The sequence below is a fragment of the Patagioenas fasciata genome, chromosome 2 (genome assembly GCF_037038585.1).
Source record: "Patagioenas fasciata isolate bPatFas1 chromosome 2, bPatFas1.hap1, whole genome shotgun sequence".
In the NCBI taxonomy this organism is placed as follows: Eukaryota; Metazoa; Chordata; class Aves; order Columbiformes; family Columbidae; genus Patagioenas; species Patagioenas fasciata.
In genome coordinates, this window is record NC_092521.1 from 150,267,485 (window position 1) to 150,279,780 (window position 12,296).

Here is a 12,296-nt window from a genome sequence, read left to right on the forward strand (position 1 = left end):
GAAGCTTCTGTGGCTGTTTGTGATGTGTCTGTTTGTCTCTTTGGCCTGGAAATGTTCACATTCCATGCCACAGTGGAACTGGCAATATGCAGTAAAGCTCCTTTCCCCTTTGGCTACCTCAGGTTATTCTAATTAGGATCATTTTACACATTCTGTCTCCTTTGACTGAAGCCATCAGGAGTTTATGTGGGGTCATAAATTTCTGACTGAATCTCCAAAGTAACCAGGTTCATGTGCTACCTGTTCTTGATATGTTTTCTTACAAAAACTCTTAGTCCCATATTTCAGAGAAACAAATGATTTTCTAAGTTAGAGTGAGTGACAATACAAGTATGACAATTAAAACTGTACACGTTTCCTATTTTTTCCTCATTTCCTCAGTGTCTGAGGGATGTTTGTTAACCTAAGAGAAATATAATAAATCTATTTTATTCTCACTGGCTTTGTTGGAAAAAGTGAACAGATCTTCAGGCATAGAGATCCTTCCGCAAGTCTGATAAAGCAGCAGCAAACTTCAGAAGAGACAGTGGCTCTTTGTTTAAACCAATTACATTAATCCCTTGAACAATTGGGAAGAAAAAACTGTAGCAGCACTTCAGATGAAAGCTGTATTTGCTGAGGGAGAGAATGACACATCATAAACCCCCAAGGAACAGAAATAAATAGAACAAAGAAGTGGGATGAGATCTGATCGCACATTAAGACCAAAGTCTTTACCAAGCTATTGCCATCCTCTTGTCATTAAACCATGATGGTCCTCACATTCTTAGGCCACCCTGATTTTACCATGCTGCTACTAGCATTTTGTTACCAGGATCCTGTCATAAAAATATTTGCAATTATGTCATATCTGAAAGCCAAGGCTGTGAGTCAAGGCTAAATTTATTGATTGCCAGTTTGTATCCATTTCTTTTTGGCCAACGCTGCCCTTTAACCTAATGAGCTCCTCTCACTCCCTAGTATTTCATCTGTGATATATTTATAGAGATCCCTTCTCAAGTTTCATTAGATAAAGCAAGCCAAGAATAGTTAGTGTCCTCTTGTTAGGCAGTCACCAGTGCCCTGATCATTTTGATTCCCCTTTGCTCACATTCCAGTCAAAGTTCAACATCCTTGAGCAACGTTGACCAGAAATGCATATGGTATTCCAGATGAAGCCTCACAAGTCTTTCCTACAATAAACACTTATTTTGGATACATTCTCACCTGCTATATTCTAGGATCTTATTTGTCCTTTTGAAAGCTACATCACATCAGAAATGACACTGATTCTGCAGCTGAATAGCATGTGTGCGTCCTTCTCCTCTCCTGATGGTTTCCCACAGATGAGATTCTGCTAAGAGCAGCAATACTGACCTGCCACCAGGTGGATGGTCTTTCATTTGACATCTAGTCACACACATAGTTCCATCTCTGGTCTTCAGAGATTTACTGTATGATGTTTCAAGAATCTTTATTGTAGAAGTGCTGCTCAGCTCTGAGTCATTCCTGAAAGCCAGTAGCACATTAAGTGCCAGAGTAATTAATAAAAACATTGAAGTCAGTTCCAAGACAGATCTTTAAAGAACTCCACAAGCAGGTTTCTTTCAGTGTAATGATTCCTTTAAGTTCTCTTCTGTTGTCTTTCCCCTAGCCAGGCCCATCTCTACCTTTTATTTCTTGTTCTAATCCCTGTCTTCATTGGTTTGCTCATGGCTCATACTATCTAGTATCAGAAACTTTATTTAGATACAGCACTATTAGATATACTACTTTCCTGTAGTTATTTTATATCAAATTCAGATAGATATGCACAAAAACCTCTGTTCAGTTGAAGGGTGCAGGTCTGATACAGTAAATTGATTATATTTGGGATTCTTGCTCTGAATTACTAATTGATTAATGCTTAATTTTCATAAAATTGTCCTTGCATATAAATCACAATTTGAAGAATGTTTACATTTTCATGTGTGGATAATGTAATTTATAACTAGTACTTCTTTATAAAAATGTCAATATTTCAATTATGCTTGAATAAATATGGAAACTCTCAAATGAGAACTTTGAAAATGTTTGTTAAATCAGAAAAACAATTCCACACCATACACTTAGGTTTAATCATTGACACAGATGAGTAGGACAGCAGTCAGGACAAACTGATGTCATACCTCCTCTCTAATGGCTCTACCTGCGTTATTTTTTCTCATTAGACAGTGGAGTTAAATAGCTGTGATCTGACCTTGCCGTCACAGTTAGCGCTGCAACGTGGATGGAAACAGAGCAGGTATTTAATTGTGATGAGGTAAGTTCTCTGCCTACATTTCATCAGGGCGAGGACACGACTTGCTGAGCGGGTTGTGTAGCACATAACCACAGCCCTTTCCCACAGGAAGGACTTGGCAGTGGAACAACAAAGCTGGTTAATGTAATCATGTGCTGTTCCGTGACTCTCAAAACACTAATGGCAAAATGTGGTTTTGTGCTATACTTGCCTCTCTCTGTGAAGTGGTGATTCCTCCTCCTGCTGCTTACTGATGGGGGAGAGTGGGAAAATCTGTGCATTGCAAGGCTGCAAAGAAGAGAGGGGATGGCATGCGCCTGAATGCTTTCCTGTGTAACCTCATGTAGGTGTTCCTGCTCCAGCAGGGGGATTGGACTGGATGATCTTTTGAGGTCCCTTCCACTCCCTAACATTCTGTGATTCTGTGGTTCTGTGATCACATCAGTCTCACTTTCCAAAGCCTTTCCATTGTGGGGCCACACACGGAAGTGATGGCTGCTTGTCACCTCACTGGAGTATTTCTTCATTTCAGGAGTAAGTAGTATTGCACCTTCTTTTCTACCACAGTTATTTTACACTTACAGTTTTTATCAAGATTAATCTATTAATAATATTCCTGTAATTGTGAGTGGCAGTTTCCTGCTTCTGCTGTTCCTGTGTTGCCCACTTCCCCTACCTCCTTCACAGTCTGTCCTTGCCAGAACTCTGTTCTGTTCTTGGTATTTGCCAAAAGAGCTACCTTCCTCTACCCTGAATTAGTTGTTAACCAACATGAAAGGGAAAGCAACTACTTAATTTCCCATAACTGATAACAAAATATAGACACCGTAAACACTTTAATATCTTGTCAGGTTTACCAAACTAGAGAAGATAACCCTTTCTAAATGTCATACGTGTTATAAATCTTGTTTATATCATATTATTACCACTCTTTTTGTGTGTGTGTCAGATAAAACAGCAGTGTAGGTCACTTTTTTTTTCTGTAGCATCTTAATGCTTTATGCACAATGACCACCACATATGCTGTCTACACTTCTAAGCAGAAATGAGAGACTTGAGCAGCATCATCGCACACATTCAGAGACTCGCTTATCAAGTGGGATACCACCTGAGACCTTGAGATATGAACAAATGTCTATATCTATCACCAACAGCCCTTTTTCCATGAACTCTTGCCACATGATGTCATAGCGTGGGTTACAACTCTAATGACTAGTGCACCCATACAGTGCATAGGATTTTAATAAGATTTTAATGTGACTGGAGAGCAGAATCTGAACAATCATGAGGCAATGCTTTCTGAGACACAGACCTTGTTCTATGCAGCATATTCACACCTCAGAAGTGAGTGTGGATACACTTTCTCTTCTTTTTGTGTTAGTGGTACATTTAGGGTTGAATGAAGTAGGTAGTCTAGTTAATACCAACACTGAAGCCATCACAAGGCAGCTGGTGCTAGGAGAAGAAAAAAGAGACAGGGAGTTGGAAACAGCAGAACTGGTTCTTTTGGCAGTGCTGTTGGCTTGTGACATCTTGATAGGTTCATTAACTATACTCTGAATAATTCACCTGCAACTTGGTAATTTTATGAAAGGAATGGAATGATATTATATGATCACCTGCAGGTAACAGACAATAAAACTGATTATTCAGGAAGTTCTTTCTAGGTCTAGCTTATATGTATTTTTTCCCTGTATTGGAATATCCTTGATATATACATTTTCTGTTGATTTTTTAATTTTGTCCTTGATATAGGACTTCAAATTATTAATAAAAAGTAAACATTTCATTTTTAAAGTACATACAAAGAGCTATTAATTCATTAAATACTTCAGTGAAAAATATCTTTGGCTGAAGGGCTGCTATGTTAGCATAAAAAAAAAAAAGCAGTGGAAATGCTTATTCAGTGTCATTCAATACATCTGTTTAAGCTACCTTCTCCTCCCTCCTTCACTAACAAATGTTCCTGGTGATGTAATTAACTTGTTCCTTCTATGAGAATCATGTATCCATTACACATTAAAGTTAAAAGTAGTTCCACTCTCAGACATCTAGCTTTACGTCAGTGAATGCCACTGTTGTTCCACAGCTGTTTGTGTGATCGTGGTTTGCCTTCTAAACAATCTAAACAATTCCTGGAATGTGCAGCGTAACCAGTGATAATAGTCAGGAGAAACTTTAACCACAGGAGATGTTTACACTGTATTACTACAGAGATTGTTTCCAGATCTATTCTGTATTAGAAAAAGCACTGCCCATTACCCTGTAATGGATGAACCAGAAGCCCAGGAATATCAGTCTATGGAAGATGGGGAAAGGCATCTCCATGCTGTGTTCTTCGCACTTTCCCAACTCCTCCAGTGCCTGTGAGGCCACAACATGCAGGCAGAAGTGACAGAAGTGGCAAATGCAGGAATATTCTGGAAGCAATCGGCGTGTCATGTTTTATGCAGGAGACACTAAAGCAACGGTTAGTTTTCCCCAGAAATCAACAGCAGCTCTATATGCAGCTCAGAGAATATATGCAGCTCAGAGAAAGAGCAAAATCCATATTCTGGTAGCAAAAGGCACTTAAGGCACAAGCACGTGTCCCTGGCTTTTGTAGACAGCCTTACACTGAAGACATTCAAATTCTCCCTTGAAATCTCTTTTTCACAAGAACTACATTCATGGCACTTAACCATTCCTCTCTGGAGCAGACCACAGTTTAGGCTGTTATTGTTAAACCCAGGTATCAGATACCTAAGAAAATGACCTTTTAGGTAAGTGCTGATTTCTGGTAACTGCTTATGTGAAAGCCTTGAAATGCTCGTGCTACAGCAGTTCAGTGGGATTTTTGTCACTGATCACCCAGAGAGCCTGGATTGCCCCCAGGCCAAGTACCTGTGACCAACTTGGGGTGCTCAGCTATGGAAAATGTTGGTTACATTATATTGTCAGTATTTAATAACAATATGGGTAGCCACACCAAGGTGAGCTTCTCTTTCCATTTCCTTCACATGGGAGGTAATAAATACATTAAAACACTAAGACAGTGGTATAAATGTTTGTTGTGTCTCTCAGTTACCTAGTAACAGATTTTGATTGTATTTTAACCTTATTAGCAAGCTTACTATGTGCATTTTAACTGAAAACATAGGATAGACATTATATCTATTTATAAATGAAAAGAGAATAAAAGAACAATCTATCTGCTACCTGTACCAAAAACTGATGGCATATTTAGCACGTATTTCAGGATACTCCTTGGATTTTTGTTCGTAGAAAAACAAGTTTTTTTGTCTAGACTGTGCTATAGCAGAGCATCAGAAAACCAACATGATAGTAATTTGGGTTTACGTAACAAATGTTTCCTTTCTTAAATGAAGCACCGCAAGTGTTGTACCTTATTGTAACCAACAGTCAAAATTAAACAGCTGTGCATCCATTAATGTAGTACTGTTCCAAATAACCTATGGTTTTAGAGAGGCAGAGCAGTCATTAGTGAAAGTTTCTGTAATATTCTAGCAGAAACTGCAGTACTGAGTATTCAAAATGCAGCACTCATAACAGGAGTGCTCTTATTCTGCTGGATCCACCCACTACTCTCGTAACAGTAAAAATTGCCTCTTTATCGCTCTCTCTCTCTGTTATCAGATTGTTTAAGACCTTAAATCCACTATCCTGTAGCCAGCTCTGGCATTTACTACTGGACAGAGCAATTCACTAAGCAAAACCACAGAGATACCTTATTTAAACTAAAAAAAAAAAAGTAGGCAGAAGGCTGGTGAGCATAAAGTAATGTACATCTTGTATCATAATAACAATGAACAAACCCACTGGCACACTTGAAACCCCCTAGGAGGGGGCATCTTCCAGTGATTTTACATTAAATCACTTATGAATATACACATTTTAACTTGGAAATACACCTTGTCCAGTTTTGACTAAGAAGTAAAACTAAACAGAAATCTTTCCTTTGCTCCAAGCCTTAATTTCAAGGAGAGATTTCAGTTTACCGCTATCTGATCAATATATATTCCTCTCTAAGCAATGATTAGTCCAGAAATAAAGACTCACTGACTGATCTCACAAGCTATATTTAAAACAAAGTTCTGAACATTCTGAAATACAAGAGTCACTCTGTAATTTCAGAGCAGTTGTAATATCTTATCTCCCTGCAACAGGCTGCCAGAAATTCTCCTGCCTAATGCCCATCACCATTTGTTCTAAAGATATCAACTTTCTGGCTGTAGCAGGTAAGTCAGGACATCTGGGCTTTGATTCATATCTCTTTGATTCACACACCTCTTACATTTCCATTTTGGAGACAATATAATGATTATAAATTTTTATTAAGAGGTTCCCAGTAATGCATGGAATTAGCTGCTGTATTTTATCTAAAATAAAAAAGGTGGATGTCAACACCATTCACATAAATATCCAGTTTTGAGCATGAAGGATTTCAGCATTTTTCCTTCAACACGCCAAGTTAGCGAGAGGATCAGAACATGTTTTCTTTCTAAAGAGAATGAAATTCCATATTGTGTTACTGGCACCCCTGGGAATCAGCTGGAGAGATTAAAGATCCCTGGACATGGATCCAAAAGACAACCAAGGCTCCAAAGAAACAATTATGTTCAACAGTGCAGTCTGTTGCAAGTGATCCTTTTAGTTATGTGTTTTTAATTAATGTAAATGGAACAAGTAAAAGAAAGATTTCAAAAAATAAATATCAAAATAGAGTGGTGTTTTTTTTTTTTTTTTTTAAAGTTCTGCAATCTGCCTGGATTCCTAAAGCTTTTCCAAAAATATTTGGGACTATGGGATGGAATCCAGAACATTTAAAAAATATTACTCTGAAATTACATATATCAATACCTTTTTTAAAATTTATTTTCCATTTTGGTAGGAATGACTGTGTTAACATTTGATCATAGTGTAAACTAGTGCTTCTTTGTCAGCATGCCTGTCAGAACATAATCAAATCCAGTGTGTACAGATAATGTCATCGTTCACGGACAAAGCATGAGATACGATTTTATTTATACCACAGCTAAGGCTAAAAGACATAGCTCAATTTAAAGACACCTCAGGCATTAATAAACCAATTATCCATGATCTTTGCAAGACCTACATTTCAAATCTGGTCTCTCCTGTTATTTTGTGATGATTAATATCATATTTTTAATGCACACATGCACTACGTTTTGTGAAGTAGGATTACAGGTGGACAAATAGCAGCTTGTGCCAGTGATTGTCAGAAAACTAATGAATATTATTACAAATTATGAATCATGACATTGATTATATGCAGACAGAAGCACTGTTCCTTGTCAACAATAACATGGATACAACACACTCAACTGTAGGCCCATCAACTCAAATGATTTATACTTGATGGTCAAGTGTAAATATCACACTGTCTGGCTGACAAATTGTCTCATGAGAAATTGCTGCCGCCACTTTCTGCGGCACTTCCCAGGTCGGCCCCGAGAACACGAGTGCAGGTGTCTGATAACGTCCCGTTATCAAACCGTCCCACAGTCAGTACCGAGCCCAGCGCAGCAGCACTGCCGTGCCGCCATGGCCGAGCAGGCCCTTCTCTCCGAAACATCCCTCAGGCTCAGGCTCCCGTTCCCACCGCCCCACCGCCTCCCGCGCCTCCCTCCGGCAGCCCCGCCACAGCCTCGGCTACGGAGCGCGAATTCCCCGGCACCGGCTCGCAGGCAGCGGGGCTGAAGCAGATGAGGGAAGCCGCTCCCACATCCAAGAGCCCAGTTCACGCCAGGCCCTCCCCAGGATTCGCGGGAGCGGAACCCCCGGGCCCGACGCCGCTGAAAGACGAACCGCCGCGCGTCCCCTTCCGCCAGGGGGCGGGCGGCACCCGGTGAGGTCACAGACTCGAACCCGCCCCCCGCATTCCAGCGTGCCCGGGCGCTGAGGTAAACACGGGCGCGGCCCCGCCCCGGCCCGGCCTCCGCCAGCAGCTTCCAGAAGGGCCTGGGCGCTCGGCCGCGCGCGCCCGCGGAGGGCGGCGGGGCCGCGCGGCGCTGGTGGCGCAGTCGGAATTGCCACCGCCGCGGGGCCCGGCCGGCAGCGGCGCGCAGGGGCGGGGCGGCGGGGGTGATGCCGTTGTTTATTTTTACCCGGGCGGCTCATCCCCTCAGGCAGCCCCAGCGCGGCCCCCGCCGTCGCTCCCCGCCCCGGCCCCGACGGCGCCGCCTATAAAGCGCCGCCCGCGGGGAGCCGAGGATGCAGCTCTACAGCTCCGTGATCACCCACTACCCGGCGGGCGCGACGGCCGCAACAGCCGCCCCAGCACCGCCGAGCGCGGCCGGTGTCTTCAAGGTCTCCCTGTCGCCGGGACCCTCCTCCGCGGAGGCAGCGAGCGCCGCCGACGCCGCGGGCCCGAGCCCGACCGCTGAGAGCCCCGCAAAGGACAGCTTTGTTCCCGGGGGTGGAAGCAGCAGCAGCGCCGCCGCCATGCCCGCTTTCTCCTCCTGCCTGGAGGTGATGCCGAGCGGCCCCGCGGCGGGGCCCGGCAGCCGGCCGGCCGGCGGCCCGCAGTACAGCTCCTGCGCGCAGGTCACCGTGGGCCGCCGCCGGCCGCTGGAGCGGGTCGTGCCCATCCGCATCGTGCAGCGAACCGAGGCCCCCGGCGAGCTGGTGCCGGCCTCGCCCCGCAGCCGCGCTTGGCTGGAGGGCATCCTGGAGAGCATGCGGCAGGCTGGGGGGGACGGCGAGGCCGCCGCTTTGCCGCCGCCCGCTGAGGAGCCCAGCAACCGCAGCCTGCGCCTCAGCGAGCACTGCCAGGCGCTGCAGGCGGCGGCCGCCGGCGCCCAGCCCGGGCTGGTCCCCGGCTGTCGCCCCGCGGAGGGAAGCCAGGCTCAGCCCAGCGCCGGGCCCTCGCCCGGAGAGGAGGAGGAGGACGGAGCCGGTCCCGATGCGCGCAGGGGGCCGGGCAGCAGGCCGGAGCGCAGCGAGAAGCTGGCGCTGTACCTGGCCGAGGTGGAGAAGCAGGACAAGTACCTGCGGCAGAAGGGCCGGTTCCGCTTCCACATCATCCCCGACGGGAACTGCCTCTACCGCGCCGTCTGCAAGGCGGTGTACGGGGACCAGCGGCTGCACAGCGAGCTCCGTGAGCAGACCGTGCACTACATCGCCGACCACCTGGACCACTTCAACCCCATCATCGAGGGCGACGTGGGCGAGTTCCTCATCGGCGCTGCCCAGGACGGGGCCTGGGCTGGCTACCCGGAGCTGCTGGCCATGGGGCAAATGCTGAACGTGAACATCCACCTCACCACGGGCGGCCGGCCCGAGAGCCCCACCGTTTCCACCATGGTTCACTACCTGGGGCCCGAGGACCCGACACGGCCCAGTATCTGGCTGAGCTGGCTTAGCAATGGGCACTACGATGCTGTGCTGGACCGTGTGTGCCCCAACCCAGAGTACGAGGCGTGGTGCAGACAGACTCAGGTACAGCGCAGACGGGATGAGGAGCTGGCCAAGTCCATGGCAGTGTCCTTGTCCAAGATGTACATTGAGCAGAATGCTTGCTCTTGAGACCACCTGGGCTGCAGGCTGGGAGCTTTGTTGCAGGGACAGAGACAGAAGGTGTGCTGGCTGTGATGGTGATGCCTTAAACCTTAATGAAGCAGCAGCACCCCAGATGGACAAGGACTGTAGATTGCGGGGGATAAATACAAACATGTTTGTAATATTCTGTTGTAAAAACTTGGCCTCAGATTATTTGCAGGCAGATTCTTCGTGTATGTTTGTGTCTTCCCTCTACACTGTCTCTATTTTCTATAAGAATGTATTTTTTGCACAATATTTTTAAACTGTTACCTCCATCCTCTACATCTTACATTAGTATCTGGCTTTCAGCTGTACAGCCAAAAACGTTTGTAACCAGTTTTTGTAAATAAGGCTTATGATGTAACAGCTATTTTTTGCTGTGTTTTTTACCCATAAACCTTATATTTTTACCAGATGAAGTTGATGTCAAACTGACCCTCTCTAGTTGATGGAAGCAGTGTGGGTACCTTTTTGCAAAACTAAAACAATGGTTTTTGTGAAAGTGCAGCAAATTATGAACTGACCGCTTTTCAAAACAGTTGCTTTCTCTGCCTGGAGCACAGAACAGGTCCTTTGAGCCAGTTGGAATGCAGCTAGAGATGAAGAGTACAGGGAGCAATTGACTCTTCTGTATTTAATTATTGTTTTGAATAAACTGGCCTCTTGTTGCCTTGTTGGCTCACCCTCTGCTCCATTTATATTATTTATCTGTAATAACAGAATATTAACTTGCAATAGAATGTTGTGACTAGATAATAGTCTCCTGCTTTGGCAATAATTGCCTTGGCTGCACCTCGGTGTTTGTGTTCTGGTTTCTGGGGTTATGGTGTTTTTTGTGTAAGCCCTGCTTCTTTTTTTTGGCACTGTTGTTGCACCAACAAAACATTATCTGATCACAACGTTTTATTCACTTGACATTTGCTAATTAAGACATCGGGAATGGCGTTTTACACTATGGTTTAAAAGAAAAAGTATTTAAACTGAGATTTGTATGGTTTGCTGGGTCAAACATTTAAATGTTTCCAATCTAAGTTCTGTCTCTTCTACTTTCTGATTAACCTGTTAGATATATTTATTAAGTAATGCAGTTTGTACTTTTTTATTTTGTAATATATTGTGATTTTTGGGATTTATACTGTATTTGTATAATAGGAATATTCACTGCTAAAATGGAATGAATAAAGAATATAATTTTACTTGTCTGTTTTTTTTTTTCTACACTTTGTATTCTTGTTGTAGTGAAGAACTGCTGTTGGGTTCCCAAGGCCCTTTATTTAGCTCCTCTGCCTTAGTTTCCTTAGGTGGGAAGAAGAGGCATACTACTTCACAGACGTGAACCACTGGTAATTCTGGTGTCTCTGAATATGTGAAGGAAAAGCATTTAAAGACAATGGAGTAGCTGTAATTCTTGTATAATTGCAAAAGATCTTACCATGTTTTTGCCAGTGAGAAACATTTTTGTGTGTTATGCCTTAGGAGATGGGTTCCTTTGGGTGCCTGGCTGGTTGTGATGAACCAGCTCTGCTGGCCCTGGTCTTGGGCTTGGACTTGGGTGACTGGGAATCTCCATTCTGCAGCCAGTCGCAACCCGGTTTTGGATTTGCCCTGTCACCAGCAATACCTCAGCAACCCTCTTCTTGCTACTTGAATAGAGGTAATGTCATAAGGAATTGCAGCTTTGTTCTACCCTTGCAAGATTGAAATGCTTTGCAAGTTGTTAAACAGTGCTGTGTGTGCATTACAGATCTATCTTCCCCTGATCTCTAGAAATACTAAGCCATCCTTAAATGATAGAAGGGTACTGGGTTAAAATTAGGATTAAAAGTGAAATAAGTATCTGAAATGGAGTGGTCTTAATTGAGCACACTTGCAATGAAGAGCTGCAGGATTGTGTGTTTATTTATACTGTTAAATATACTATGTATACTTATACTGTTTTATAGGATGCAAAGAGTAGATTTACAAAAATTTATTATGTTACTTCCAAAATATTGGTAAATACAGGTGGTTTTTCTCAATTTTCTTCACACACAATCATACTTTTTTTCTGAAGGTCAAATACTAGTGGAAAAAAACAGTCTTGATAGTCTACTATTGCTAAACTTTATCAAAACTCCAGGAAGCTGAGTTCTGAGGAGGAAGTAAGACAAAGATGCAGACATGGATGTATTAATGAGGAACAGAGGTGGTGGATGAGGAAAACGGTTACTCAGGTGCCTGTAAGCACAAAAACTTTAATGCAACATCACTGAATATCACCGATGTGTTTAACTTATTAAAAAGTCTGTATCCAGACTGCTTAGGTTTTTGAGTTGGATATGATGAATTCATTGAAATTTGTCAATATCCTAAACTTAAAAAAAACTTTTAGGTCTTTTAAAATTACAATTTTCAGCTATATAATGAATTGTGATTACAAATTCTGTGTTTTGTGGCACAAACCTTAAAAACTCTAATAGAGTAAGGTAAGCAA

General features: G+C 43.5%; 1 protein-coding gene across 1 annotated transcript; it reads left to right on the forward strand.

Annotated features, from left to right (window-relative positions):
• The first annotated feature begins 8,284 nt into the window (after positions 1 to 8,284).
• Positions 8,285 to 11,019, forward strand: OTUD1 (OTU deubiquitinase 1). The gene has a single exon (XM_065832874.2). It carries the CDS (start codon positions 8,495 to 8,497, stop codon positions 9,806 to 9,808), a length of 1,314 nt encoding a protein of 437 aa, XP_065688946.1. The 5' UTR covers positions 8,285 to 8,494; the 3' UTR covers positions 9,809 to 11,019.
• The last annotated feature ends 1,277 nt before the right edge of the window (positions 11,020 to 12,296 follow it).